At 35.1% G+C, this 26,789-nt stretch overlaps 1 protein-coding gene across 1 annotated transcript; it reads right to left on the bottom strand.

Moving 5' to 3' along the window:
* Positions 1-3: 3 nt before the first annotated feature.
* Positions 4-25,885, bottom strand: LOC18094554 (uncharacterized). The gene is made up of 35 exons (XM_024610786.2): positions 25,523-25,885; positions 24,927-25,020; positions 22,565-22,659; positions 21,930-22,450; positions 21,592-21,802; positions 21,202-21,513; positions 20,773-20,926; positions 20,457-20,594; positions 19,528-19,609; positions 18,517-18,797; positions 18,289-18,402; positions 17,162-17,424; positions 15,916-16,164; positions 15,658-15,810; positions 14,660-14,797; positions 14,327-14,569; positions 13,775-13,902; positions 13,178-13,301; positions 11,586-11,747; positions 11,343-11,490; positions 11,141-11,241; positions 10,250-10,411; positions 8,835-8,882; positions 8,357-8,464; positions 7,960-8,034; positions 6,501-6,551; positions 5,057-5,200; positions 4,838-4,965; positions 3,653-3,740; positions 2,711-2,770; positions 2,412-2,643; positions 1,416-1,567; positions 1,231-1,301; positions 673-829; positions 4-400 (listed from the first exon to the last, which is right to left on the bottom strand). The coding sequence occupies exons 1-35, from the start codon at positions 25,697-25,699 to the stop codon at positions 236-238; spliced, it is 5,529 nt and encodes a 1,842-aa protein (XP_024466554.2). The 5' UTR covers positions 25,700-25,885; the 3' UTR covers positions 4-235.
* Between the last annotated feature and the right edge of the window lie 904 nt (positions 25,886-26,789).

The raw sequence follows: 26,789 nt of genomic DNA, 5'->3' as shown, positions 1-26,789 counted from the left end.
AAATAACGAATATTGGGTATCTTATTTTTCTTCGGGCTACATTCCTTTCATTTAAACAGGGATAGCAACAGGACAACCTGACCAGAAATCACAAAATTGTACCTAAACAATACTACAGAAAAGAATCGACTACAAGGAACAAAGTCAGCCTGATAGTTCATAAGCACTGAAGGCATCATTTAGAGTATGCTGATTGGTGTATGTTTCCTTTTAGATATCCTTTGAGGGCGAATAATTATTGAGATCTTTGCTGTCGAGTATACTCCCAGAGGGCAATTGCCCCACTAACATGAACATTAAGCGACCTAACTACTCCCAATTGCGGAATCTCAATGCAAGCATCGAGCATATGGATAATGTCCACCGGTATGCCCTCCTTTTCACGTCCAAGGACCAGTACCTAGCAAATTGATGAAATAAGCAAACGTCTCTGAAAATTTTCAACAATCAATTGACAGAATGTTTGCCACGAGTAAATGGAGTGATGGGTCATCTTTTTCCTCCTAAGAACCATGCAATGAGAATTTTCTTCTTGCTAGTACTTTTTAGCTCATACATGATACGCCATTCTATTTTTTTTTCTTCTAATGATAGTTGATTGCATATAAAGATCTCCTTTCATGCCCAAACTGAGTATTGAAGAAACTGTGAGCTGTGATTGAGAATACTTACTGTCTTTTTGGGAAAGGCATGGTGATCGAGCGGTACACTATTTGCTGTCTGTTCTAGTCCCAATATTGAGAAGCCATCTCGTTTCTTTTTTTCTAAGAAATGCTTCACGCTGTTTACTGGGACTTCTATTATAGGAACCCACTTCTCTGCTGTCACGCTGGAAAATGCAGATAACCAATGAACAGAAAGAACAGTTAATTTATTGACTACAGCAGTCACTGGCATCGATGTGAACAAAGGTCACAAAAAAATGCTATCATATGACGGCTGGTGGGTCTTAACTCTTAAACAAAGTCAGGTAGCCTCCATAACCTGTCTGACTCTGACACAAACATGGTGAATACAACACACCATAATCACATGAATTTCTGGTGTTATTTCACATTCCTATTTCAGAAGTGCAAAGCACAATCCAAACATCTTGTTGCAATCTTTATGAATGCAATTGTGATAGGAACCTAACTTTGATACATGATACTTGAGTCTCAAGTAACTAAAAATTAGAAATTAGCCCCCCCCCCCCCCCCCCAGCAAATGGTAGTGTGTTATAGTCAAAACCTGATGAGCTGGAATTGTTTATCACGTAATATGCTTGCATCTGCAATGGCTAGTCCTGACACCTTAAATACCTGCAAAGAACATAATTGGCATGAACAAAAGGTAAATAATGAAGTTCTTAAAATAATACAAAAGGCACCAGTTTTAAGGGCAATCGAAATATATTATGAGCAACTACAACATACCTCACATGTCCGTGCCAATCCAGCAAGATTGGGTATCCGATCAAGCAATGATGCAACTAGGATAAATTGTTGTCGACTTGCTCTTATTTTTTCCATGGTCAATCTTCTGGATTGAAGTGACTGATCAAGAAGCTCATCTTCCTTTTCCATCTCTGCATTCCACACAGTCAACATGAAGATTAAGCAGCCACAATAATCACATGATGAGAGAAGCGTTAAGACTTATATTGAAGTCTAACAAGCAAAAATCTAACACATCTGCATCTACTAAAGATATGAGGAACTAGATCAAGCATAGGAAATCTTCCAAAATAAATAAATAAAACCGACAAAGAAGAAACAGGAAAAAAAATCATGCTTAACTAAACTTCTTGGAAAAATGATAGGCCGTGTGTGCAGAACCTAGAGCTCATTTAACATGTTGAATCCTAAAATTTCATTGTATAAAAAACAATGCCTGTGCTCTACTGGGTTAGAGAAAGCAATTTGGGGGCTGTGTTATTTCAAGAAAGGCAAACACTGAATCCATTTCTACGACAAAAGGTTTGCTATTGGTTCTAACATTTATCAGAATACAAAATGACAATATTGTTTAAGCGGTTCTCTAAAGCGCAAAACAAAAGAAAAAGACAGAAAGAACCGACTGATAAAGGTGAAAAATGCATGATACCAGAAAAAGGGCCAAATGGAATCTAATAATATTTCCAGTGGAAGTAGCATTGATGGAGATAGATTATAGTAGTTTGGACTTTGATGAGAAAGAGATGTCAATTTGAGATTACGCTACCCAAGTGCAGGGCATTGTTGAACCAAGAAATAGAGGCTGAGGAAGGAAAATGAGGCAGAAGGAAAAAGAAAAAAAAATTGTGCAAATGAGAAACCGCATCAGAGTTAAGAGGATGAATAAGTGGCCGATACTAACATGGTCTAACAACTAGTGTATTAGCAATAGCAGCAAATATGAGTTTTCTTTTCATGTAATTCATTGTAGGATACCTAAAAGTTGTTTGCATGCTTCATTGTTCCCCAAAACAGAGCTGGAATCAGTGTCTTGTTTCTCATGTTTAGAGAGAGTAAGCTTTTTCTGGAAATCAAATGATGTTTCTTTAGGCAGCTGGGAATCAATTACTGTTCGCCTGCAGTTACCATCTTCATCAGTTTTTAAGCTCTCATTCTTGATAGTCACAACATCCTTTGCCATTGAACATCTGAGGTCTTCCCTGACATCCTGCAACCTTGAAAGCTAAGATACCACTAACACAAGAGAAAGCACTAACAAATGGTCATGTGCTTACATTTAGAAAGTTGAGCACTTCCTCCATGAGGGATGTTGGAACACATTCAAACCCAAGTTCCTTCATTAGAACAAGAAAAGAAAGAAGTAATTCAGAAGCTGAAAACAGCATTCACCTGGATTGAAATACATGTTTGTTCATTTAAAGACATGACAGTTATGTTCAGAAGAAAATTTTCCATCTTCAAACTATTTTTGATGATAAAGCAAAATTAGATACAGTAAGGAATTAGCATGAGAAAACATTCAAAGTAATATCGGAATGTCAACTCCAATAGTTATACACATGGCATCCCAAAAATAGATCGTTCAATGAACAAATGTCATTTGAGTAGACAAATGGACAATTAAATCATTTGATAAAAAATATCAAATGACAGGTTATTAAGAACTTATAAACTAACAGGAATTCATTTGAAGTGATTTTGTTACACCTGATGCAAGGCCTTCTTCAATTATATTTCATTATGGCAAATTTGAGGAGGCAAGGGTAACTTTTTGTGCATTGGGTACTTCAATCCTTTCAGGACTAACCACAAGCATAACAGGTACAGAAGATTTCAAATGTCATATTAATTAAAGAGTTATAACATTTGTGCCACGCTTCCTTAATTAGTTTGGGAAACTTTCAGGAAAGATATGAATCAATTTGTATATAATTCTCATATTGCCATCAAAGCAAAGCAGAGAGTCTGATTGCTGTCCAATCAGTTTTCAAGTGCTTCCTAGAGAGATCTAGTGTCACAACTTGTATAGAATTTAGTATACTTGCATATCAGAGTGGAAAACGTGGATCGCCAGCCCCAATTTCATTGGATTGAGGCTTAGTTGAGTTGATTGAAGGGTTTCCTAAAGTCTGTTAGTCTTCTCAAAATTATGAACACCACAATAAAATTCCAATTTATAACAGAGTAAAACATCAAGTTAAAGAGAAGTCCTCGACCTCAACCCGATCAATGAAAATTCCAGCTGGAGTACCAGAGGCTATGGGATTATAGGCATCAAGATATCCTTCCAAAGATGCTCGTAAGCTTTAAAAAATAGAAACAATAAATGAAATTAGCAAATGCAAGGCCTTAGAAATAATAAAGAATGATATAGAAAATATCATTAGATTCAAATACTTGAGCAACATGCAAAGCCACTGGAATATCATATGCTTGAAGCATGAATATTCTTGAAACGTTAAATAAAAGGTATACTTAGATTCAAATAAGAAATCATTGGTAAAGACTTCTCACATTTTTACTTTACCTTGAACTTTGTCATTGAATTAGAGTGAGATGGCTAAAGGAAAGTATTAGACAGTACTTTATGAACCAAATCGCACCAGCCAGATCAGTTGGGACATAGGACTAACCAAGTTCATCAAAGTAAAGAAAATGGTCAAACCTGATCTATCTAGGTGGTTTGACAGCCAACCCATCCACCAGTCCACGGTTGACAAGTTAAATATTGACTTTTATGCTCACAGTTTCAGTTATGTGCCCGGCTCGTAATTGGAAAATTAATCCAATATCAAACATTCTCAACTCTCCCATATTGTACACAGAATATTTAGAAAAAAATATTAATTCTTCATAGCTTAATTCAGCCCCATTTAAATCTCCAATTCAACGACTAGAGTGGTTTTGAAAACTTGGGTATTAATATTGATGACAGAATTCCCACTCAAAGGTGCTGTTTCTCTGGGGGTTTTTTCTTCGTGCCAATCTAGTACATGTACCAAACAAGTAAACAAAAGTAGTGCTACAAAGACTTGGAATGTTGCCTGAATCTCTAAAAGTAAAATGTCCCATTATAAGAAACAAATAACAGAAGACAAACTGTTTCCCCACATGTACCTATAGCCCTGCTGAAAAATAGGTGCTAAATCAAATTAAACAATCCTGATAATGCAACCTGTTATGCATGGGATTGGGCTAGAAAAGGATTCTTTGGCAGATTAAATAAAATTGAAAAATAAAACATGATTATTAAATGATATCTGAGTTGATCAGATGTGAAAGATATATCTATCCTGCTTGAGTTTCTATCGGAAATTGGTACAATTGAAAAGGTTAACAGAAAATTCTATGATAGTAAGATATTCTGAAGTAGCATTTCTGAGAAAGGGGAGAATATATACCGCCTACAATCAGGGTTCTTTGCCAGGTATGATTTCAAATCTTCAAAGCACATTTTCTCTAAAGGCATTTCAGAGGCACCATAGTCCAACATAGGAAAATATTTACAAAAAACTTGGTAGACTAACAACTGCAAGGGGATATCAGAGACATTTATCAGATTTCATGTGGCAAAGATGTAAGAATTAAATGGAAGAAAAATGCTATGCATCTCTAAGGACCTGCGTAAAACCACGTAAACTGTGGTGGTGTGAGGTTAATAATGGAATTATAGGTGGAAGCAATTCATTGAAGTGCCTGGATTGATTTGCATTAGAAGCATGGAGGATGACATTGGCTGCTATGAACACATAGGAAGAGAGTGCCTGCATTTGACACATCACATTCAGTAAAAACTCCATGCACTTTGTACTTGTATAAAAATGAAGGCAAAAGGTTTTAAGTAGGATGTCAAGTTCTACAGCCAGTAAATGGCTCTCATGACAATACAATAGCACTTCTAACCTGAAATAATTCGAGTCCATCTAACATGTTAAAAGGAACATATGAAGCAGAAAATGGCATTCTGAGACATAAAAAGATAAATAAGATACTAAAGACAATACTTAAAAATGGGCTTACATAAAAAGAATGCCTTTTGAAGTTATGAAAACACCAGCATTTTGTATTTTTATTTCAAACCTGAGAATATATTTTGGATAAAAATGGATTGATAAAACACTTTCAGATAAATTTACACTCAATCCTGCTAAAAAAAGAGACCATTGGACAAAAAAGTTTCAGGGATGGTTGTTGATATTTATTTGTTTGACTAAAAACATTGCTACAAGTAAATGTAAGTTTAGAAATAATAGCGACAATATCAACATGTCTATGAAACAAGCTGATTTTGGGTTCATCTAATCATGTTTGTGGAAAAATTGTGCTGACATGTCCTGCCATCAGTTTACCCACCAACCTGTATATGACAAAGGATTGACATGCTGCATAACATGAATGAGGTTGACAAATTTATAATCCATGCAGATTTATAACCAGCAATGGCACATTTTAAAACACCAATCTTAACCTCCCTTTCTACCTATCTTGATATGATAAATGAAACATTAAAAATGAGGTTAAACAAGAATAAATTTGTTTGTAATTTTAAACTGAAAGAACATTAGAAAAGAAAAGGAAAGTGAAAAGATCACGTGTTATAAAGTTAATAGTTGTAACCATCAACAAGCTGCATATGTTGTTAATAAGTTAAGCATTCCATGTCCATGTTGCCTTAATAGTTTTCCACCGTACCTTAGAGGTATGTTCAACACAAGTTGTGGCTCCTGAAATGGTTATTGGTTAATGCGATCAAGTAATCTCAGATGTGATTGCTTACCCTAATTTGTTCAACTTCTATGAAATAGAAAAGTATTTTTGCTGGATTTTATTTATGAGTTACAGCAAACTCAATTCAAGTTATTCTTTTTAGTAACAAAATTATCCCATTACCAAGAAGCATAGTGCAAAAGCTCCCAAATGAGGAACATCTCACCTGAAATTACATTTCCAGCATGTAAGTTGCAAGTTTTCATGTTATGACACTATAAGACTGTTCCAGCGTGTATCAAACTATAACAAGAAGTTAAGATGCGAGAAGGGCTATTCACTCAAAAATAGAATTACCTGAGGCTTCATGTTATAATCTCGTAATATAGGTACTAATTGTTCCCTGACCTGAGAATTAAGCAGAAATATAGGATTAGAATAAAGGAACTTTAACACAAGAAACCAATTGAGATAATAAAACATAAACATGGGAAGCAATAAAAAGAAAAGGACCATAAAGCCCACCAAACTTCATCACAATATTGAGTTACTAACTCAAATCTATTTTTTAGGTCGCAATTACAATAATGCAGAAGAATCATGACACAGAATCTCATGGACTCACCTCACAGCCTGATGTGAATCAGCATATTAAAATTCTTAGATGACCAATTGGTGTAAGGGTTGTTGATTTTAGGCAATTGGGGATTTAAGAATTAATTTGTAGTTGGAACTGAAAGGAAAAGGGCAAAAGGAACTGCTTGCCAAAATCGAAAGCAAGATATTCTTTTTCAATCCATTTTCTGAAGAAAAAAAGGTATTATGATGATAGAGTTAAACACTTTCAAATTTTAAGCTTGTGGCTTTCTCCACGTAGAGGCCAACTACAAGCGTCTGAAATTGGATACCAACACAGCTTACATGTGTATGCAGTTATCAAGTCATTTTGGTAATAGCCTTATGTCTGTAAGGTGTTGTGCAACCTCTAAACAATCTACAACGAAGATCACCACTAGTATTAACAAAAAAAAAAAAAAACTAGAATCTCAAGCTTGTAAGGTTCTCTTATGCCATTTCCGATTTGGCATCTGACTAGCAGCATGACAGCTTAAATTTATTTCTTATTGTTTCTTTCATTCATTTATTTATCCATTGCTTTATTTAAAATTATTTAAGTTGTATGATTGCAGAAGGCAGCAGAAGCCCAAGGTAACAGATTTTCCCAGAAGGATATTTGAATAACTTCAACTCCCCTTTAAAGTAGATTCTTTTGATTTGACACTACTTTGTTTCTAACTGCTCCTTACAGATTCTCAAATTCGATGATATACTTAAGGGTGGTGGGGAAAGGGGGGATTGTTTATTTATTTAATAACCTTCTATATGCACAAAGGGATTTTTTATTTATCTAATAAAAACAAAAACATTTGTTTTTATCTGTCAGGTTGATTGAAAGTTTTACTCCTAGAAGGATGTGGTTTCCATCTCAGCTTGCTCCCTTTTTTCTCCTGTAGTTTCAGATTTTTCGTTATTCCCTCAAAGTTCCACTATACACAAGGCAACACCACTCTCCATGCAAATACTACCATTCTTCCGAGATATTCCACTTCTATTCTTCTTTCAGTTGTCTATAATAGAGATCTTTATAGTGCATCCCTCTCATAACACTTTCTCTGTGCAGGGCCCATTTTCCTCCAGTTCTCTGTACTCAATTTATTGCTTGACAAAGGAGGGGGGGGGGGTAAAATGAAAAAGGAGTACAGCCCTAAGCACAAAGATTTCTAGATTTACCCAAAACAAACATAAAATTTCTTACCAACAATGGGAATTTCAGGTAGATGTTAATTGCAAAAGTTTCCAAGTATTGACGAACTGCGGGAAAATTATTTCTCTGGAAAAGGACACAAGCAGCAAATCATTCATGTTAGACAATAGCAATAAGTCAGTAACCAGTATTTATTATTGCAATGGCTGCCTTATCACTTTCTGAGGTTATGGATTTGACTGACAAGTGACCATTGTTTTTTTTCTCAAATAACTGACAGTGGAAACTTGCAGTACTTCATGATTCATATAAATCATTTCCACACTAACCAGGATTGACAGGGAATATATACATTTAACTCTGAGGTAATAAAAACCTAGTCAATCATTTAGTAAAAATTGTTTTTATGCATACACAAGGACTAATAATGTTGTGGAGCATCACTTACATAGAGGGATATGTGCAAGCTGTGAGTAACTTGCGCAACTATATCATCAGTAACAAATCGTGACAAAACACATATCATTTGCCAAGCTCGTATTTTACGTCTATGGATCTGTTCAATATATATGTGCAAATAATTAAGATAGCACAGCAGCAATAAACAATATAAAAAGCAAAGAACTTGTAACAACCATTATGATTCAAAATCTTTTACTTTTCTAGACAATGTGATTCCCAACTTTTTAGGTGTTCAAAATTTGAAATCCAATAAATAATGGAACTGTCCCACAATTTGTTGATTTTGTTATAACAATAAATTACCACATTAACCAACAAGTTCTTTTGTTTTTCCAAGCAAGATATACATATTTTTTATTATTATTTCCACATCATTTACTTGATTTGAATAATTCTAGATATTTTTAATTACCAACTTTCAATTGTGAATCACAATTGTGAATCACATATGAATTATTACTCACCCCACTATACTTTTTATACAACTCCTTTGCAAGATCTTTGTCATTCACCTGCATCAATATTAATGCAGTCAAGACCAGTGTCCAATGATATAGTATGAGATATTCTATTGAACAAAACGAATATACACCAGCTTAGCAATGTGAAGAATTTAGCCATCTCTCCCTATAGTATTTAGAAATTACGTGATGCAAGCATTCTGAATGAAGCAACTCCTTTATGTTAAGTGATATCGCTTTCTTTTCAAGAAAGCCTGATCTTCCATATTGCACTTCCTTTACATCTTTTTGCACTAATATTTTCTATCAAAAAGATCAGGATAAAACTAAAATTTCACTACCACTAGATCAATCCATGCACTACAAACACTTATCATTTTAGCATTAGATCTTTAGCTAAACAGGTGCTACAGAGCTAAGTGTAAATATCTCAGTAGTATATACACCATGCCAAAGGCATAGATGCTGCAGATTGCAGGAATTACAAGCAACAAAAACAGAAGCACACAAACCTTCACTTACTAATTCAGATGAACAAATCAACAGTGTACCAAACAAATTGTCTCGTGACAAGAAACTGAATTTCCATGCAAAACAAAAAAGAAGAGCTTTTTTTCCAAATAGAAAGAAATGAAGACTTTAAATGAGGATAAGGCATACTCGATTGGAGAAATACAGGGGTTGAAAATTGAAACACAGGGCTTTTCCCCCTCATTCAATGATTCGAATCCAAATTGTATTTTTTTAGCTATTTTACCCATTTATACTTTGTTTTATTTATTTCACCTTCTTCATACAGATGTTTACATGGCTCATAAAGCAATTCTGCCCCGCAAAAAAAATGGCACTGGAAAGGGATCAATTTCCACTCTGGTATAAGTGTGCATCCCTTTCCTCTACCAAAACCCAATAGATGAATCAACACAACTCCACCATAATCAGAACTACCAAATGCTTGCCACCAAAAGCAAAACACTCTTCCACAAAATTCAAACAAAATGCAAAGCCAAAAAAGTGTGATTGAGCCTCTCCGCAAAGTAAAGAGGCTGCAGTAGTAGCGATGATGTGCATTTTCTTGAGATTTAGTGGAGAGGTTCAATAACCATTGCATTTTCTTTTGGCAACAAGATTCTTGAGGAAGATCATCACTCTATTGATGGAGAGGATTCACAAATGCCCATCACAACACAAGACATTCAACTAAAATCAGTAATTGAAACACCCAAGCAGTACATAAATCACATTACCAATTATTGACTACGTAAAATTGGAAGCAAAATTCTAACTGCATGTGTTGTGGGACATAAGAATGCATAATAATGGATCAAGAATGTCAAGACTCGCAAGAAAAAATATCAAAGTAACATCTCTTAACACAAAGTATTATTCCCATTTGAGGCAAGAATTGTAATTAATACCGCAGAATCAAGAAGCTCCTGCAGAAACAATTTTCCAGATTCAAGAGCAGCGTGACAATCTTCATTCTCATTTGCCGATCCCACCAAATTGGCCAAGTCAGCAAGCTTGTAAAAAAGAACAGCTACAGACACACGTGCATACAATTCTGTGTTGATGAATGCCTATGATAGAAGTCGTGAATCAGAGCAACATGGTAAGGAACTCCATACAGCAACAGTACATGCATTAAACCAAATAATTTATAATACCATCATTCAGTTTCCATAGATGCCCAAATAAATTAACATCAAATTAGATGCTCAACAAAATTGATGTCAGGTGACATGTTTTTCAAACTCCTCCAAGAGAAATGAACAACTAGAAGGAAACCTAACCAAAAGAGGTGCTTTATTTCTTAGTGTGATATGAAAGATTGGAAAATATATAGCAAAGGTTAAAGAAGTGTTTGCTAAACTACCAAGCTTAATTTATCAAAACAAAAAACGTTTAAAAAATATTCTTCAAAAGTTTTAACATTTACAATCACTGCATCAATAAGAGCTTTTTTTCCCCTTTTATCGAGCTTATGAAGATAGGGCCAGTTTTAAGGTCTACATTTTGTTTACCCTTAAGTTCTTTATAGCACAGATCGCTGTCTCTGATATTAAGCATTTTGTGAGCGCCTGGTGGATCTCAAGTTTTTTTTCTGGTAAATAAGCTCATTTACCAATAGTTTTCTTCTGATAAAAGACAACAACAAGTTCCTTCCCTTCATTTTTTGGCAATCTTCTCATACCAAAAGCAGCTATAAGGTGATTTTATGCCCCAAAATTTTATGAATTGTAAATGCAAATTCTTCTCAAGTGACCATATCATACAAGAAAATGAAATTGATAAATTGAACAACTTACTTCAGTCAGCTCAGGGTCTGGGCTTTTAGCCAATAATGACACTTCAGTGCTTGCATCTTGATTGTCACATAATTCAGCTTCAAAATCCTCATCAAATGCAACTAAGCAAGAAAATTATCAGATTGGAAGTATTTTTGTAATATAAACAAAGAAAAGAGATGAACTTAAAAAAGTGATATAGGGTAAGAAGTATGCCACACACCAGAACCATAAAGTGATAGCAACTTCAGTTCTTTCATGTAATACTTAATAGTCTTTGGATGAGAGAGCCACAGTCCTGTTAGATGTAATGCTGCAAGGCGAATTGTACGAGGACTTTTTGTACCTTCCTCAATAACATTTTCAACAAACTGCAAAAGTAATCAATCGATAACATAGCGACCATGGTTAGAGAATGGAACGTATAAATTGTGGTTATGCACATGCACATAAAGGAAACACATACCCACTTCAGAGGCCCGGGCCTATTGTTGATTAAATGCATGCCCTCATCTGTAAACACGGAACGATGCAAGACAGAAGACAAAAGTGCAGCAATAGATGCCACTCTCCGCTTGTTGCAATTGACATGCAATATCCAAGATGAATTAACCAAACGCCACATCATCTGCATCAAAATTGAGATCCATCCGATGGGTATGTCAAAAAAAAAAGGTCCCGATATTTTATTTGAAGAAAACAACACAAGCAACAAAGGATGTAAAATATGAAAATTATGGGAAAATAGGAAGGTTCACTTCAGAACAAGGGTAGCGATAAGTGCATAAAGCCAAACTATGACGATAAGTTATTAAGGCCTGATGTGACAAACACGTAAAGTTTTTGATGAAGGTATGAAACAAAAATATATGAATAAATAAATGTCGAAGGCAGAATTCTCACTAATGCCATTGTCCACCTTTTGATGCCTCATAAGAAAAAAGTTTCAAAATCTAAAAACTATAAAATAAAATAAAAGCAAACATTAGTTTTGGAATACAAGCTATTGCACTCGAGAATGAATTACAAATTCAACACCAATATTCCAATTTAAGTTCCAACAACCATCCACCCAGGGCAAGCCTCTCAGAAATTACACATAACATCAATAACCGTTATAGTGAACAATCTATGAATTTTGATACCACATCTAAAGAACTAACAGGCATTGTGCGTTCTATATAGTGAGTATTACAAATTCCTTCTTCCTACTTGCCCCTGGGGAATGGGCAATCTAGAATCATGAAATCCCTTATTGCATAGAATGGAAAGTACAACTATGACATCAAAAGCAAGAGAAGATGTGTCACAAAATTAAAGCCACAGCAAGATGTTCGTAAAGCATCAGCAACAAATCAAAAGTCGAAAAGAGTAGTGAAAGGATTAATGATGGAAATGCATCAGAAAGCCATAAATAGCACACTCCAACCCTCTTTTCCACCAAAACATCCATTCCCATTAAGTAGAAGTGTTTATAAGATTTAAAGTACAGCGTAACTTTTACAAAGATCCAAGACCGGAACCACCTATTGCAGGGTTCACAAGCTGACTGAGAAGGTTTAAAGAAATGCATAAAGAGGCTGCACAAACCAATAAACTCCATCCTTTAGGAGCCACGTATCCATCATATGTAGTCTACAATAGCTGCAGATATTGCATGGACATCTCCATCTATCAGCTTAAAATTTCAGGTGAGACATTATTTACATAATATTAGAGCATGCCACTATTGTGTTTTCTCATTGTCGTTGCTGCATTCTAGGTCCATGTACTGTCATCTAGGTCAAGTTTAAAGTTTGGAAGGGCCTTAGTTAGTATATGGACCTCTCCAATTATTAGTTTTGGATTGCATGCTTTGACTCATCTAATCCCATTCCTAGTAAAAGAATTATGATCAGTAGTATAGCACCATCGTGGTGTAGCCAGAACATTCCTCTGTCTGCATAGGGTTGTCACAAGCATTTATGGCCTTGCATTACAGATGCACATGTCAAGCACACAATCCCGCAAAGGCAACATGCACAAACAAATAAAGACAATAGTAAATATGAGATGAACCTGAGCATCCACACCATTGCATGAGGAAACATGTGAATCTAACTTTCCTGAGGCAATCAGGCCCAAAGCCAATCTGACAGATCTCAGCATGGGTAAAACAGAACCTTCCCCAGCATTATCAAGACTGCAAATTAGTGAGAAAATTTGTGAGAGATTTTTTCTTCAAATTACATCAATTATAAATGCAGATTCAACTACCCCAACATGAACAGTAAGCAACAATAACATTGGGATATTAACAGGCAACATAACTCCACTATTTCAAACCAGTCATTGCCAAGAGATTTTATGCAACAATCCATTTCTGAAATAAAATTGAGAAAATCGCTATTTGAAGAGGAAAAGGAAGAGAAATATAAAGCCTACAAAAACACTCCTTATTGATAATGAGAAAAGCGAGGAAAAAAAAACGAGTAAGAAAGAAAAAAGAAGCCATCTGAAAAGTAACCAATAAGAAAACCATAAATAAATTAGTGAAAAATATGTCACACATGCTATATGACTGCTATTACTATCATACTTAATTGAATAATCTGGCAGAGAATGAAAAATATTCAGGAAAATAAGTGCTAAAAGGAAAAGCACCTTTCTTCTTACCTTTCAACAAGATCACTGAAAATACATCTGATTGCTGAATCCGAGAAGAACAAGCTGCCATCCTCTAAATTTAGCACATTCCAAGGAGCAGAGTAAGGAATAGACAGCAGAGACTCCAAGCAAATCCACTGAATACCAACAGATGAATTAAATTGGTCAATTATTTATTTTCATCATTGAATAAAGGGAATTTCAGATGATGTGTGCAATGTTAACAAGTCACTAGAAAACAAAGATGGAATCCGTCTTTGGAGGAAGGGGAGTCATTAATAAGAGGAATTCAGAGTCACACGAATGGCATTAACTGTTGAACATGGTCATGAACATTTAGAGGGATTTCATTTTAATAACATTGAATAAAGATGGGGAAACTAATGAAGAATGAATAGTCAATCAGAAAACAGAACAGAAGGCACAGAAATTCCCATATTTAAAAAATTTAATTCCAATATCGCAAAGCAAAGACAAACAGCAATGACAACCAGCACTCCAAAGCCATCCCAGCACCAAACAAGAAGTTGAAATAGAAGTTATGAACACAAGATTCTTTACCTTCTGGTTTAGCAAAACTGCCCGTCGAGTTCGTGCCAGAACTCCAACTGCAAGGAGATTATTGATATTCTGAAGAAAAGAAAGAGCCAAAGAATCTAAGCAGCATTTGCCTTCTACAACAGGTGCCGAAAATTCATCATTTTCTCTAATGAGATCCAAAGATAGTGAAGAGGATGTTGAAACTAGAGCTCTCAAAACAGGAGCTAATGCTTCATATGCTGCCAGACAAATTTCTGCTCCAGCCTTATATGAAGCATTTAAATCAATCTGGTAGTTAGCTCAAACAAACTATAAAAAATTTAAGACATAAGGTCCAGTCAAGTTATTACGCACCTCAGAATCACAAGTTGGAGAGGAAACCGTCTTCCAGAAGAATTTCCACAAAAAGTTCCACACAGAACTGAGCTTAACATCACTTTTAAACTGTGCACACCATGATGAAATGGATGCAACCGCTTGTATTGATGTTATCTGCTCATCACAAAGGGAAAACATATCCATAACATGCTTCAATAAGAGCAGCTATTGATAAATAACAAATAGCAGATAAAATGCAAGCAAGCAATTCAAGAAAGAACAAACCAATACCTACAGAAATGTATGTCTTAGTGTGAAACAAGTTAGGCAACAAAAATAAGGCTGAAGCATGATCATTAACTGACCAAACCCAGAAAAGGTTGTGAACCATATCGGCTAACAATGTGCGGTCCTCAATAACCCAAAATATACAAAAGCCTAGCAAATATTCAATAAGGAATTGTTAATCCAAAGGTTCAAAAGGAAATGCTACATTCAGCTTGGCCTACAAGTGTGAAGAATTTGTTTTCAGCTAAAATGGCTGATCCTTAATAAAATGATCTAAACTACAATAGATTTAAGTCCAACAACAGATATAAATTTAAAATAACCAATAGAATAGTAGTTACTTTTTGAGGTAACTACAAAAAACCACAGAAAAAAGGTGAAAAAGAAATCAGTAATTATGATCACATAGAATCTAAATAAAAGGCTTTGTGAAAAATACAAGTAAACAATAATCAAAACAAGAGTTCGAAGAGGAAAAGAAAAATTAGACATTGTAAGATTCCACTTTGTGACTAATATATAGCAATGACCAGAGTTTATTACCTCCAGGAAAGATGTAGAAGAGTTTTGATAGTTCAAAGAGGAAGAACAAATATTAGGACCTCCAGGAAAAATGTAGAAGATAATAATTATGCTGGAGCTACAACAATATAGCCCAAACATGTGTGTTTGTGTGTACATGAACACACTTTTTCATGCTTCAATAACAGATCAAGTTTAAACAAAAGAAACTAAGGAAAACATACAGCTTGCAATATAGCAGTGGTGGTAGAAGTTGACAACCGACGTTGACTACGGCCTCCAAGTTTTCCTCTCACAGAACCAGGAAGAGTTGTCTCCTTAGTAATGCTAGACCAAAATATGGAAGAAGACAAGTCGGCAAAAGAAACCAGCTCCTCCTACAGGCCACAAGGAAAAAGGAGTTGTCATTGAGTACCATCAATAACAAGTTACAAAGAGCCAAATCATGTAGCATTGACAATTGTGGAATTAGTTCTCAATACCAATATGAACAGGAAAAGGCCATGAATTCTTCCATTAATCATAGAAGCTTCTGTATAACACAATTGATCCACCGTATCAAGCAAGCTAATCTCTGATCTGCATTTAATTTTGATACCACATTGGGCTGATCTCTCCTGCATTATTTGAATCTCTGCAACCAAGCTCCTAGCAAGGACAAGAAACTTCACAGGTAGCCATTCTAAATGACTCTGTTGTTTGCAGATGTTGACGCCACAATTTTGAATAAACTGCAAAAATAAATGCACATAAGCGTCAGAATATACAAAAATGACAACAATGCAACAGGATATTGTACTGTTAAACAAGTGGCCAACAAATTAATGATTATTAGCCCAGCTGGACAAGTACATCATATCCATAAGGTTTCTCATGTGGAAACAGCAGGTTGGTCTTTCTCCCTTCTAATTGACAAAAAAACAAAGGTTTCACATTGGCTCCCTTCCCAGACCTTGGATGAAAAAAATAAAAACACTAAGAAAAAAATGTGCCTCATTAAGGCAGTGAAGTCACAATAGGATTCCATGTGCCCCATGCTACACAGGTCAGAGCGTAAGCTAGTGATGCTTTCAGCCACTAGGCTCTCTCCATCTAGGGTGCAGCACTCCACCGCTTCGCCTAGCAGCACACACCCGGACACAAAATGTTTTGCATGACAATTGAGTTTCACAGTGATAAAGCAGAATACTATTTCTGACAATCTGGAAATATATATGTTATAAAATACAAGAGCTACAATGTCACTATTGTGAATGAAAGGAAAGTCGTCAACATAACGACAAAAGTTGCAATTCACACAGCATGAATGGGGCCTGTTGTCCCTATCTGAACCCCAAATATTTACGAGTACCAATAAATTTTCCACATCAAAATATAACATTTTAGTGTGCATATAACAAGCTATATATATGACTATATACTAATGACAAGTCAAATTCGTAGATATCATCAGCTTTTTCGCTTTAATAACATCCAAGGGAAAACTTGGAGGCAGTCCTGCCCTCCAGGATTTTTTGCAAGTGGCTGCTCTTGACCAGAAGCTACAACCTTGTGCTTGCAGGTCCAAAGACTTTTGACATTGCACAAAACAATGCCCCCTATCCACATGTAAGATGCTTAGACATGCCATTAGCAATTCTTTCAAGTAAATTCCCTTCCATCAAAATGTAGTGTGAAATGCTATAAAAGGCAGTCAGAATTAGCAGTAGATAATGGAAGATGGCATACTCTCAATATCGGTGCTAGTTGATCCTCCCCCTTGATTATAAGAAAAAGGGCTCTTGCCCATCTTTTTGATTCAGATTCCCATGCATCCAAGTCTTCATCATCTAAACTCAAAAAACCATCAACCAAGTATTGAGAACTTGTAAACCTTTCTGGGAAGTCCTGAAGATTTTTCAGAAGTTGAATCTCAGCACCGCAGCAATTTACATTACAATGTTCCGTAGCAGACCCCAAGAGCCACTCTTGTGTTTTTAATCTTAAAGAACCTGAGGAGAAACAGACGCTTGAAAACATCCTCCACAACAGAATTAAAAAAAAATGAAGATGAGCTCTAGGTGAAATTACCTAAATATATAAGAACCCATGCTACTAAATACTAAAATTTAGAGAGAGAAAAATTGCAATTTCCAGCAGTTCATCATACTCAATGCCAACATACCATCAGAGTTATTTGTGAATATTCACTACATATCCAATGTCAGTGCTCAGGACAGGCATGGATAAGGGGATGTGATCCAAAATAGCAAATTTAGTGTGTTTTTTTTTTCATATTTACAAGCAATTGGATATCTATGGGTCCCTTAGGGCCATGGCTTGAGACTAGTTATCCCGAGTCACACCAGCCCTTTGGGTCGACGAGGACCCACCTCGCTGTTTTAGGACAAGGCCGCCATGCTCAGTAGCTCACTAAGGAGCAAATTTAATTGATGCTTCACTAAGTTAAAAGTAGGCACCCACTCAAATGGACATCTAACCAAATTGGTAGTGCACTGTTCCAAGGGCATCAGAACCTAATCAGTATCGTGATTTCTATTTCTTAACAGCTAAAAAAGGATTTCATAACCATAAGATATACATGCAATGATGTATGTTTAGAAAAGGCACAACAAACCATTTTGATAAAGAGTAAACGCAAGAAAAAACAAAGGGTACAAACATAACAGAGGTTCCCTATTGGTAATAAGTCATGGATGAAAATGCTAGCATGTACATGGAGCAAGAAGAGGAAAAGATGATCTGATGGTGGAGCAGAACGACCATAAAACAAATAAGTAAGACAACTCAAGCTAGCAGGAACAAATATATTACTGAAGTGAACGAGAAGCCATGAATCCACATGGCATAGTTACCCCCATAATCAGTAAATGCCCGTGGTAGTGTAGCAATGAAGTGCAAGAGAATCTCAAGAGGCACATCAAGTGTACTGACCAGCGAAGTAGCAGCCTCCAGAACTTTTTCACAAACTGGAAATGTTAAAAAAATAAAAGGAACCAACAAAATCATTTTCAGGAAGGTAAAGGTGGAATTTCAACTAAATGCACAAATGTTATTATCTGACCAGAATAGATATGAGAGACCTTGAAGACGATAATAAGGGTTGAAATGTTGCTTGCTGCTCTCAATAACAAATCTCAGAACATCCAAAAAGGCTGTTCTACAATCAGAAAAATTTTCAGGAGAAGATTCCACTTGCACCTCATCAGGAAAAGCATCTTCACTCCATTTTGCTCCACTATCATGCCTTCCTACTCCATTTGCAGCTGAAGCAATACATTCTGCAAGACCCATTAATCCAGCTCGACCAAAAGAGTGATGTTTGGCAACAGATGCTAAACTATGCAAAAAAGCAATCCCTTCCCTGCAAACCACATGAAGTCAACTACATGAATTACCCACTTTCTTTTCCAAGAATCTTTTTTTTTTTCCAATAGAGTGATGCACAGACAATGATTGTTTAATGCGTCCCCACTCAATGGAGTGATGTTTTTTGGAGTCCACTTCTTAGTCAAACAGTAATGTATTACATGCATTACCCACTTTATTTACCAAGAAGCAATTTTTTTTATTTTTTATAGAGTAATTCACAAACAATGTATTTTTCTTTTTTCTTCTTGTTACCCCAAGCGCTGGAGTGTTGTCCTTTGGCCTCCAAATCTTATTCAAATAGTAATGTAGGAATACCCTAATGCTAGAACAGTCCATCTAATTAAGCAACTAATAAATAGAATTAAACATTTGAGGCAACATTTTGAAAGCTCACCAAAAAATTCTAGAAAGAGAAAAACAAGGATCCAATGATCCATTATACTCTGCAATTCTATTAAAAAGGTGTTGGATGCAAAATAATGCAGACCCATTTCTGCAATATCCCAAGGAGAAACAAACACAAAAAAAAAGGGGGGGAAAGGGAAAGAACCCTGAATGTAAGCCAAACTATAAAAAACTGGCCAAACTATCTGTTGATCCAATAAACTATACTAATAAAGTTTATTGAAGAACCATATATGAGATGAATCAGGTTCCACACAACAAACAAGTGAGTTAATTGACACTTGGGTAGCAAAATCATCACATATAGGATGGCATACCTTGTATTTAGGTGACTTGTATATTGATGCAAGAACCTGGCTGCACCTTCAATAGTCTTTGAATTGTAAGACCCTTTTACACCTAAAAACATGTTAACAATTAATCTAATGAAACATCATATTCCAACCATATTTTTGCTAATGAAATTCGAGTGGAGCAGAAGAATAAATTAAAAAATCTCAACAAAAGGGAACACCGAATGGCTTTGCATAAAAAGACAAAGGAACAGAAAAAACAAAACTGCAATTATTATGGCTATTTCTGAATTTCAAGATTTTATGAAAATCTAAATAGGTCAAGTTAGCTGGCCCCATCCATAATAATTTACTACATGATATATCTTCCTTTTGAGCAACTCATTGCAGATTTGAATGAGGATATTGTTGACTGAAGAAGTACTATGAAAAGTTCAAAGAGAGTGACTCCACTTCCTCTCCAATGAAGGGCTTAAGAAGGTTGCAATGCCCCCTTAACCTTAAGGATTCCAAAGACTTTATTTTTTTTATTTTTTATGCATACAAATCACAGCAGTTCTGAAAATGAGATCACCAGAAACAACTGCTAGTTGACACCAAAGTAATGGGAGATTAGGGGCTACAAGAATTTCAACTTTTAGCACCGCACCCAATTAGTAGCCAGCACATGTGAATTACAGAGAAGAAAAACTCCAAACATATAAAATCATTTCTGGGACTGGACCATGATTACAAAACACTATAAATCTTTCTTTTCTATTTTCAGAGGTAAAAGTCAAGAAAATCAACAAATTACAAGCACCAGGGACAAACAAAATCTAGAGCCACTAGGGCTTCACCACCTTGTTGCCTGTGGCCAGCACCATGCAGTCCACTTAAAAACAACTAAATAATTCATGAAAAAGTATTCAATCACTGAATAGCCTTTATGGCCAAAAATATCGAAAACAAACCGAAATCTTTGTGGTGCACAGGGTCATTCAACCCTTCAATGAATGGTCCAAGAACAAAACTTTCAGACACTGATTTGGCAGTGTTTCCATACTTCATCCACTCAATGCCCAAAAACGACTCCATGATCAAGCACCTAACTGCATAATCATAGACAAAACAAAAGGAAGCAAATCAAATAACTATAGCATGCCTGGAATGGGAAAAGAAGAAAAATTGGGCGAAGAAATTTATTGCATGATTCACGATGAAATAGTATTGTCCATGATCAGAATTGTTGATCTGATCACATAGTTAGGCCAATAAATGATAAAGTACCTTGAGGATTATCATGTTGAAAGCCCAGTTGCCATAAAATTGTTACCCAACTAAATGCTTCTCTCAAAATATCAGTCTGCTTTTGATGAAATCCTCTGAAGATATAGCTTGTAAAATTATTGTTTGAAACAGAAAACTGAAGCAACAAGTTTAGCTGCAAGAAACCAGGCATTGGTATATAATAAATTAAATGTTGCACAGGACACAAGAAAAACACTAAGTGTGCTAATTACATTCCCTTTTGCAAGAGAAACAATAAATTAACAGTAAGAATTATCAACTTTTATGCAAAGCCAGACTATGTTCTCTTGCTATGTGCCCCTTTCACCATTCCATAGTACCTTTTGAAATCATATATTTCCGGATAGGAGGTTCAAAATAACTCAATTCATGACATGAGAAAAAAAAAAAAAAAAGCTGATTATGCACCTGGTGATGCCAAGCAGCTTCTACCAAGTGCGTACCATACTCTTGAAGCATTTCATACAGGAGTATAAACGCTTCCCACTGCTGCTGACTGTTTAAAGGAGAATCGGCTGAATTGCAGGGTTCCCATACACCTAAGGATTTAGCTTCCTTGTCAGCCCACATTTCCCTCTTTGTCATACCATGTGGAACTGGGTGTTTCTCTTGTGATTTCTTCTCTGAAACCCCAGAGTGGCACTGGCTTCCACCACTTATCTGTAGTACTGTCTTCAATATGTGTAATGATTGCTTCCTTACCAGGCCTTCTTCATCAACCTGACAGACCCATCACAAAATGAGAGAGAGAGTGACATCACTAGCATATCATTGGTAAGAAGAGTAGTGCTCAATTACCAGGCCTCTTTTTATTTCATCCCAAAACTCCCTCTCAGCTCTTACATCAAATTCTTCTGCTTTTACACTTGCATCAACATTTCCAAATCCTTCTGTCAAAGAGAAAAAGGACAAGTATAAAGAGAGTACATTATAGGCATCTCTTCTCTCTAAATGTCCAAGAGAAAACAATGATCTGCACAGCTTCCAAATTTTCCTAAAGAAAACGTTTCTGCAATATATTTAAATGGGTCAGCATTGCATAATAAAGCACATAATTAGAAAGCATGTGCAATCAAGTAGGCAATAAAACAATAAGACTCCTGCATGTAATAATGTCCATAGCACGTATCCATTACCTGGACAGTATAAACATCTTCCCATGGACTGTGATTTCCAAAGAGCGCTGAGAACCCAATGCTTTGAAAATGATTGGAAGCAGAAATCCAATAGTGCAAGAACGATGTTCCAAACTTTGTGAAAGCAATCGCTCACTCATGTTACATAGATCCCAAAGCAAATTAGAAAATAGCTTTTCGACATCACAGAACCCATTTGCCAACATTGATTTTGTGCTTGAAACTGCCTGGAAACTTTGCAGAGCAGCATCCAGGATTAAGGTTAGAATATGGCATGATATTGGTAGTGGAAAGGACCCTGACAGGGACAGCATGGGCTCTTGATCCAAATCGAAATCATTTTCCAGGTCACTTAAACCATGGTAAATGGAGAAATGATCCCATTCAAAGGCATCTGATTCTTCATTTTGAATCATGCCGATAGAAAGACCAACTGATCTTAGAAAAAATGGTACCAAGTTTGCTTCCAAAACACCCCAGGAATGAGTTGAGCTAACGACACAAAAGAATGACTCTGCAATCTAAGACAAGAAGTGTGCAAAACAAGCAACCAAATAGAAAGTTAGAAACAAGTAATTGGAAATGAGATGATGAAGAACCCAGCAAGCATGAGTGACAACAGCTGAATACTTTACCTCATTAAGCATTTCACGCTCAAAAGCATGAACCATCTTCATCAATGGAATAAAACATTTCCAGATAAATGACTGCAGACCATCAGTATTATTTCCTGAGGAGAAACATTAATAAGAAACAAGAAAGGGTACGTTTAGCTGCAACCTGCTCTTTACCCATATAAGAAAGCTTCTTCCATTTAATTTAAAAACCCAAATTAAGAAAATAATAACACTAACAACAATAATGATAATGAGCAATGAAAACATATATAATGATAAATAACACGGTAGAAAGGGCTAAAAAAGAAAGGAGATATGATCTAAAAAGATGGTGGGAAAATAACTGATAACATATTGGCATCAAATTATCACCACCATTGAGCCTGACAGCGCACATTTAGAACTCCACTAGGCTTACAATATGAAGGTTCGGTATTGCATCAATTAGGCGTGCATGAGATTCTGTTAGTGTATTCAGTAGATAGAACAGGGGTGAAAAGTTGCTGGAGTGTCATTCATCCCTTCCCTTGTGCTTGGTGAACCAAAATTGTAAGAGACAACAACTCAGAAGGTGAAGTTCAGGGTACAATGTTATCCTCACCCCTTATGGGCAATTGTTCACCCTTCAACTGTTGCTCTGGTCAATTCCTTCATTACATGCTTAAAATGTTATAGCAACCAAACACCACTTAACACTTGCATGAACAAATCATTTTTTACAAACTTAACTTTTTGTACCTTGACATTTACTGCTACAGCAGCCAACACCTTCCCCCACACCCCAACCAAAATTTAAAACACACACACACTTTACCCAAAGCAACTTTATGTATTTAATCTCTCAAATACAAAATAGGTTTTGTATTTTAGGTCCAAAAAGGCCCGTTTGTTTGTTGGAAAGTAGTTTCCTTTTGAAAAGTGGTTTCCTTGGAAAATAAATTCCTGAAAAGTGAATTATTTTTCAATGTTTGGTAGTATCATGGAAAATAAGTTGGAAAACACTTTCCAGTGTTTGGCTATATCATGGAAAATGAGCTGGAAAATAAATTGTTAATATTTTTTTTCAAGTTTATTAAAATAATGAGGAGCAAATCTTACAAATTAAAAGGTTGAATGAGAATAAAATTGAAAAAAATAAAACTAATTTCATAAATTATCTCAAATAAAATAAATAACAATCAAAATAATAGAAATCAAATCTAACAGATAAAAAAGTTGAAAGATGATGAAATTAAAAAAAAAATACAATTTCATAAATTATTTCAAATAAAATAAATAACAATCAAAATAATGAGGACCAAATTTGATAAATAAAAAAATTCAATTAATGATACGAGAAAAGCAAATAACAATCATAAAAATAAGAATCAAAGTTGATATAAAAATCAAATTAAATCAAATTCTAAAGGATAAAATTGAAAAAAAAAAGATTCAAAACAAAATATATAGCAATCAAAAGTTTGAGGACCAAATTTGATATAATCAGCAAATAACATGACATTTCTAAATTTTTCACAACTTCTAGAAAGTGTTTTCCGCCCAAAATAAAAGGAAAACACTTTCCTGGAAATCAAGCCAAATTTTTCTTTGACTGGAAAGTGTTTTCCGTTGACCAACTTTCCTAATGACAAACAAACACAGGAAAGTTTGGAAAGTGGTTTCCAAGAAACCACTTTCCGTGAAACAAACAGGGCCTAAAAAACCACAGAACATGAGGACAAATCATGCATGAAAGAGAAGGAAAATAATGAAAATATAGGAATTTCCTCAATGTTTAGGAGCACAATAAATGAGAAGAAAGAAAGTTATTGAGGATATAGTAATTTTCTCCTCTGTTTTTTGGATGGAAGGAATTTGGAAGGGGTGAAAATGAAGAGAAAATTTACAAAATTTCAAATTTGTCTTTATTTTTCTTTGAAAAGGCAAGTTGTTGTATAGCTGTATAGAGCAAATAGGTAAATGCACTCATTTTCCCCTCACTATCTCTCCATTTTGGAGAAATTGATTTTTGGTAGCCTAGGAGATTTTTTTTCCTTTCACTTTCATTTCCCTCCATTTTCTCTTCGTTTTCCAAATAAAGGAAAAGTTGTATTCCACCCTCAATTTCCTTGCTCCCCGCAAGCCGCCCCACCCCCCCCCCCCAAAAAAAAAAAAAAAACACACTGTAACAAGCAGGTGTTAAACTGGATTTTATAAGATCCTATGTATATTTATCTCTATGCTGTTTCCCAACAATCTAACAGACAAAAATATTTCTGCTTAAAGTGTCGAAGACAGCCTATGGGGAATTGTCACAATACTTCTACTAAGATATGCATCTGTGGACAAAAAATTAACAAACAAAAAACTCATTTTCTATGCTGGGCTAAGGACAACTCACCAAATTTGTTTAGAAGATGGCAAAGCGAACCCACCATGGATGTGATGTAGTTACACATGCTAGAGTCCAACTTCAAGTCCTTCTCCCTAACATCCTAGGCAAAACAATCAGACCAAGATTCAACTAAAATACAACCTGGAATTGACTTGTTACGAATTTTTTTAGTAAAAGAAAAATAAACTTTCCAATCATACACTCGTTATTTTTTAATTAGAAAACTCGCCTCAATTGAGCCTAGTAATCTTATAGAAAAACTTAGCTCCGTCTAGTACTTGCGATTTTATCCTTTATTTCATAAACCCACGAGTGAATAAATATAATTGTAGAAGTATTAAAGCATTTTCTAATTTATGAAAGCCAAGTTAACAGCTTAAAAGCTCTTTATGGCATTTTCTCAAAAAACAACCGAAGCAAGGTGAAAATAACTTGCAAAATTCAATAACCCTGTCTCCATTTGCTTGAAAAACAGTGCTAAACCAAAAAATATATATAAAAAAAAAACTACAAGTAGGTAATCTTACACTAAATGCCACTTAATAAAAAACCCACGAAAAATTTAATGTAAACAAAACCCAGATAAGCACAGAAGGAGTTACCTTGATAAATTTAGAGAATGAATCAAGAAGTGAAGCAAAAAGGGCAGATGGAGATAGCCCAGTTGATGCTAAAATGCAATCAAGCATTGCTGGGAGAGCTGCCAAAGGGACTTGCTTGAAGCTGTCAGATAGAGAGGAGATTATCGAGACCATCGGATTGCTCTCTTCTGCATTCATCTTCACGGATAAGGGTCTCGAGGAAGTACAAGGGATTATGGACGTTTACTTCAATTTCCCCGATAAACCCTGGGCTTGCCTTCCCCTTTTTTTTAAAAAAAAAAAACGGATTGGCCGTTAATGTTTAAACCCTAGGTGCAGGGTTTATAAACTTGCAACCATGCCCCTCCTCGTTGGTCATATCATGTTGGCAGTCCCATTTTTTCAGATCTTACCAGCAGCCATGTGTAAATGATGTCAAGAATCCCTGAACTTTTGATGTTTCTTAAAATGATCAATCATCTTCTAACCTTCTTAATTAAACCCCTACACTACAGGTTTACTAACGTGGTTGGTTATCCTTCCACTTCCGTTCATCTTCGTTTGTTAAATATTACAATTAAAAAAACTAGAAGATATGTTGATTTCATTATATTTGGTGAGAGGAAATATTGTTAATAGTGTTTACTTTTTTCCTTGTCCTTGAGGAAATTTTAAATTTATCACTAATTTTTTTTTATTTTATCCAATTTATTAGGATTTGAAACTGATATTTTTTTTTCAATTAGCTTTTTGAATGATTTTCATGGTTTTGAAAAAAATATTTTATCATTAGGTTGTTGCTTGATTTGGCATAATAGAATTCAATTTTATTGTTTAAAGTAAGTTAAAACTCTAAAAATCAAATTTTACATTCAAATAAAAATGCAGCCTTTTCTCTTTGTTTTATTGTACATGAGACGTTTTTTTTGAAATATTAGTCCTTATTTTTTTTATCCATGTTTTGTAAGGTTTTGATATTTTAATTCTAAACTTTATTTGTTTTATATTTCAGTCCAAAATTTTTGCAAAAAAAAGAGTGAGTTGTTGAAAATGTCAAAGGAGAAAAAGAGAAATATGTTTGTTTTGCACATTCTAGCAAAATAATAATAATAATAATAATAATAATAATAATTGTTTTAGTGTTAATAGGTTTCGTTTGACAATAAAACTTTCATTTAGGTGTTTCTAACCTCTTATTTTACTAGAAAAAATAAATTGGGTTCGAGAATGTTTTTTGATTCAGGGTGATTTTTTAACCTATTAAAGATTGTTTTGAGGTTGACTATGA

Source organism: Populus trichocarpa, chromosome 1, assembly GCF_000002775.5.
Source record: "Populus trichocarpa isolate Nisqually-1 chromosome 1, P.trichocarpa_v4.1, whole genome shotgun sequence".
Classification (NCBI taxonomy): Eukaryota; Viridiplantae; Streptophyta; class Magnoliopsida; order Malpighiales; family Salicaceae; genus Populus; species Populus trichocarpa.
Note: the sequence above shows the minus strand (reverse complement) of the source record. Positions and strands in the feature narration are given on the sequence as shown.

What these genes read in the sequence shown, in the direction of transcription:
- LOC18094554 (XM_024610786.2), bottom strand. Translation starts at nt 25,699, where the DNA reads ATGAATGCAGAAGAGAGCAATCCGATGGTCTCGATAATCTCCTCTCTA. An exon ending in ATGAAATAAAAAGAGGCCTG is followed by an intron (nt 21,514 to 21,591) that starts GTAATTGAGCAC and finishes TGGGTCTGTCAG; the next exon opens with GTTGATGAAGAAGGCCTGGT. An exon ending in AACTAGCACCGATATTGAGA is followed by an intron (nt 16,165 to 17,161) that starts GTATGCCATCTT and finishes TTATTTTTGCAG; the next exon opens with TTTATTCAAAATTGTGGCGT.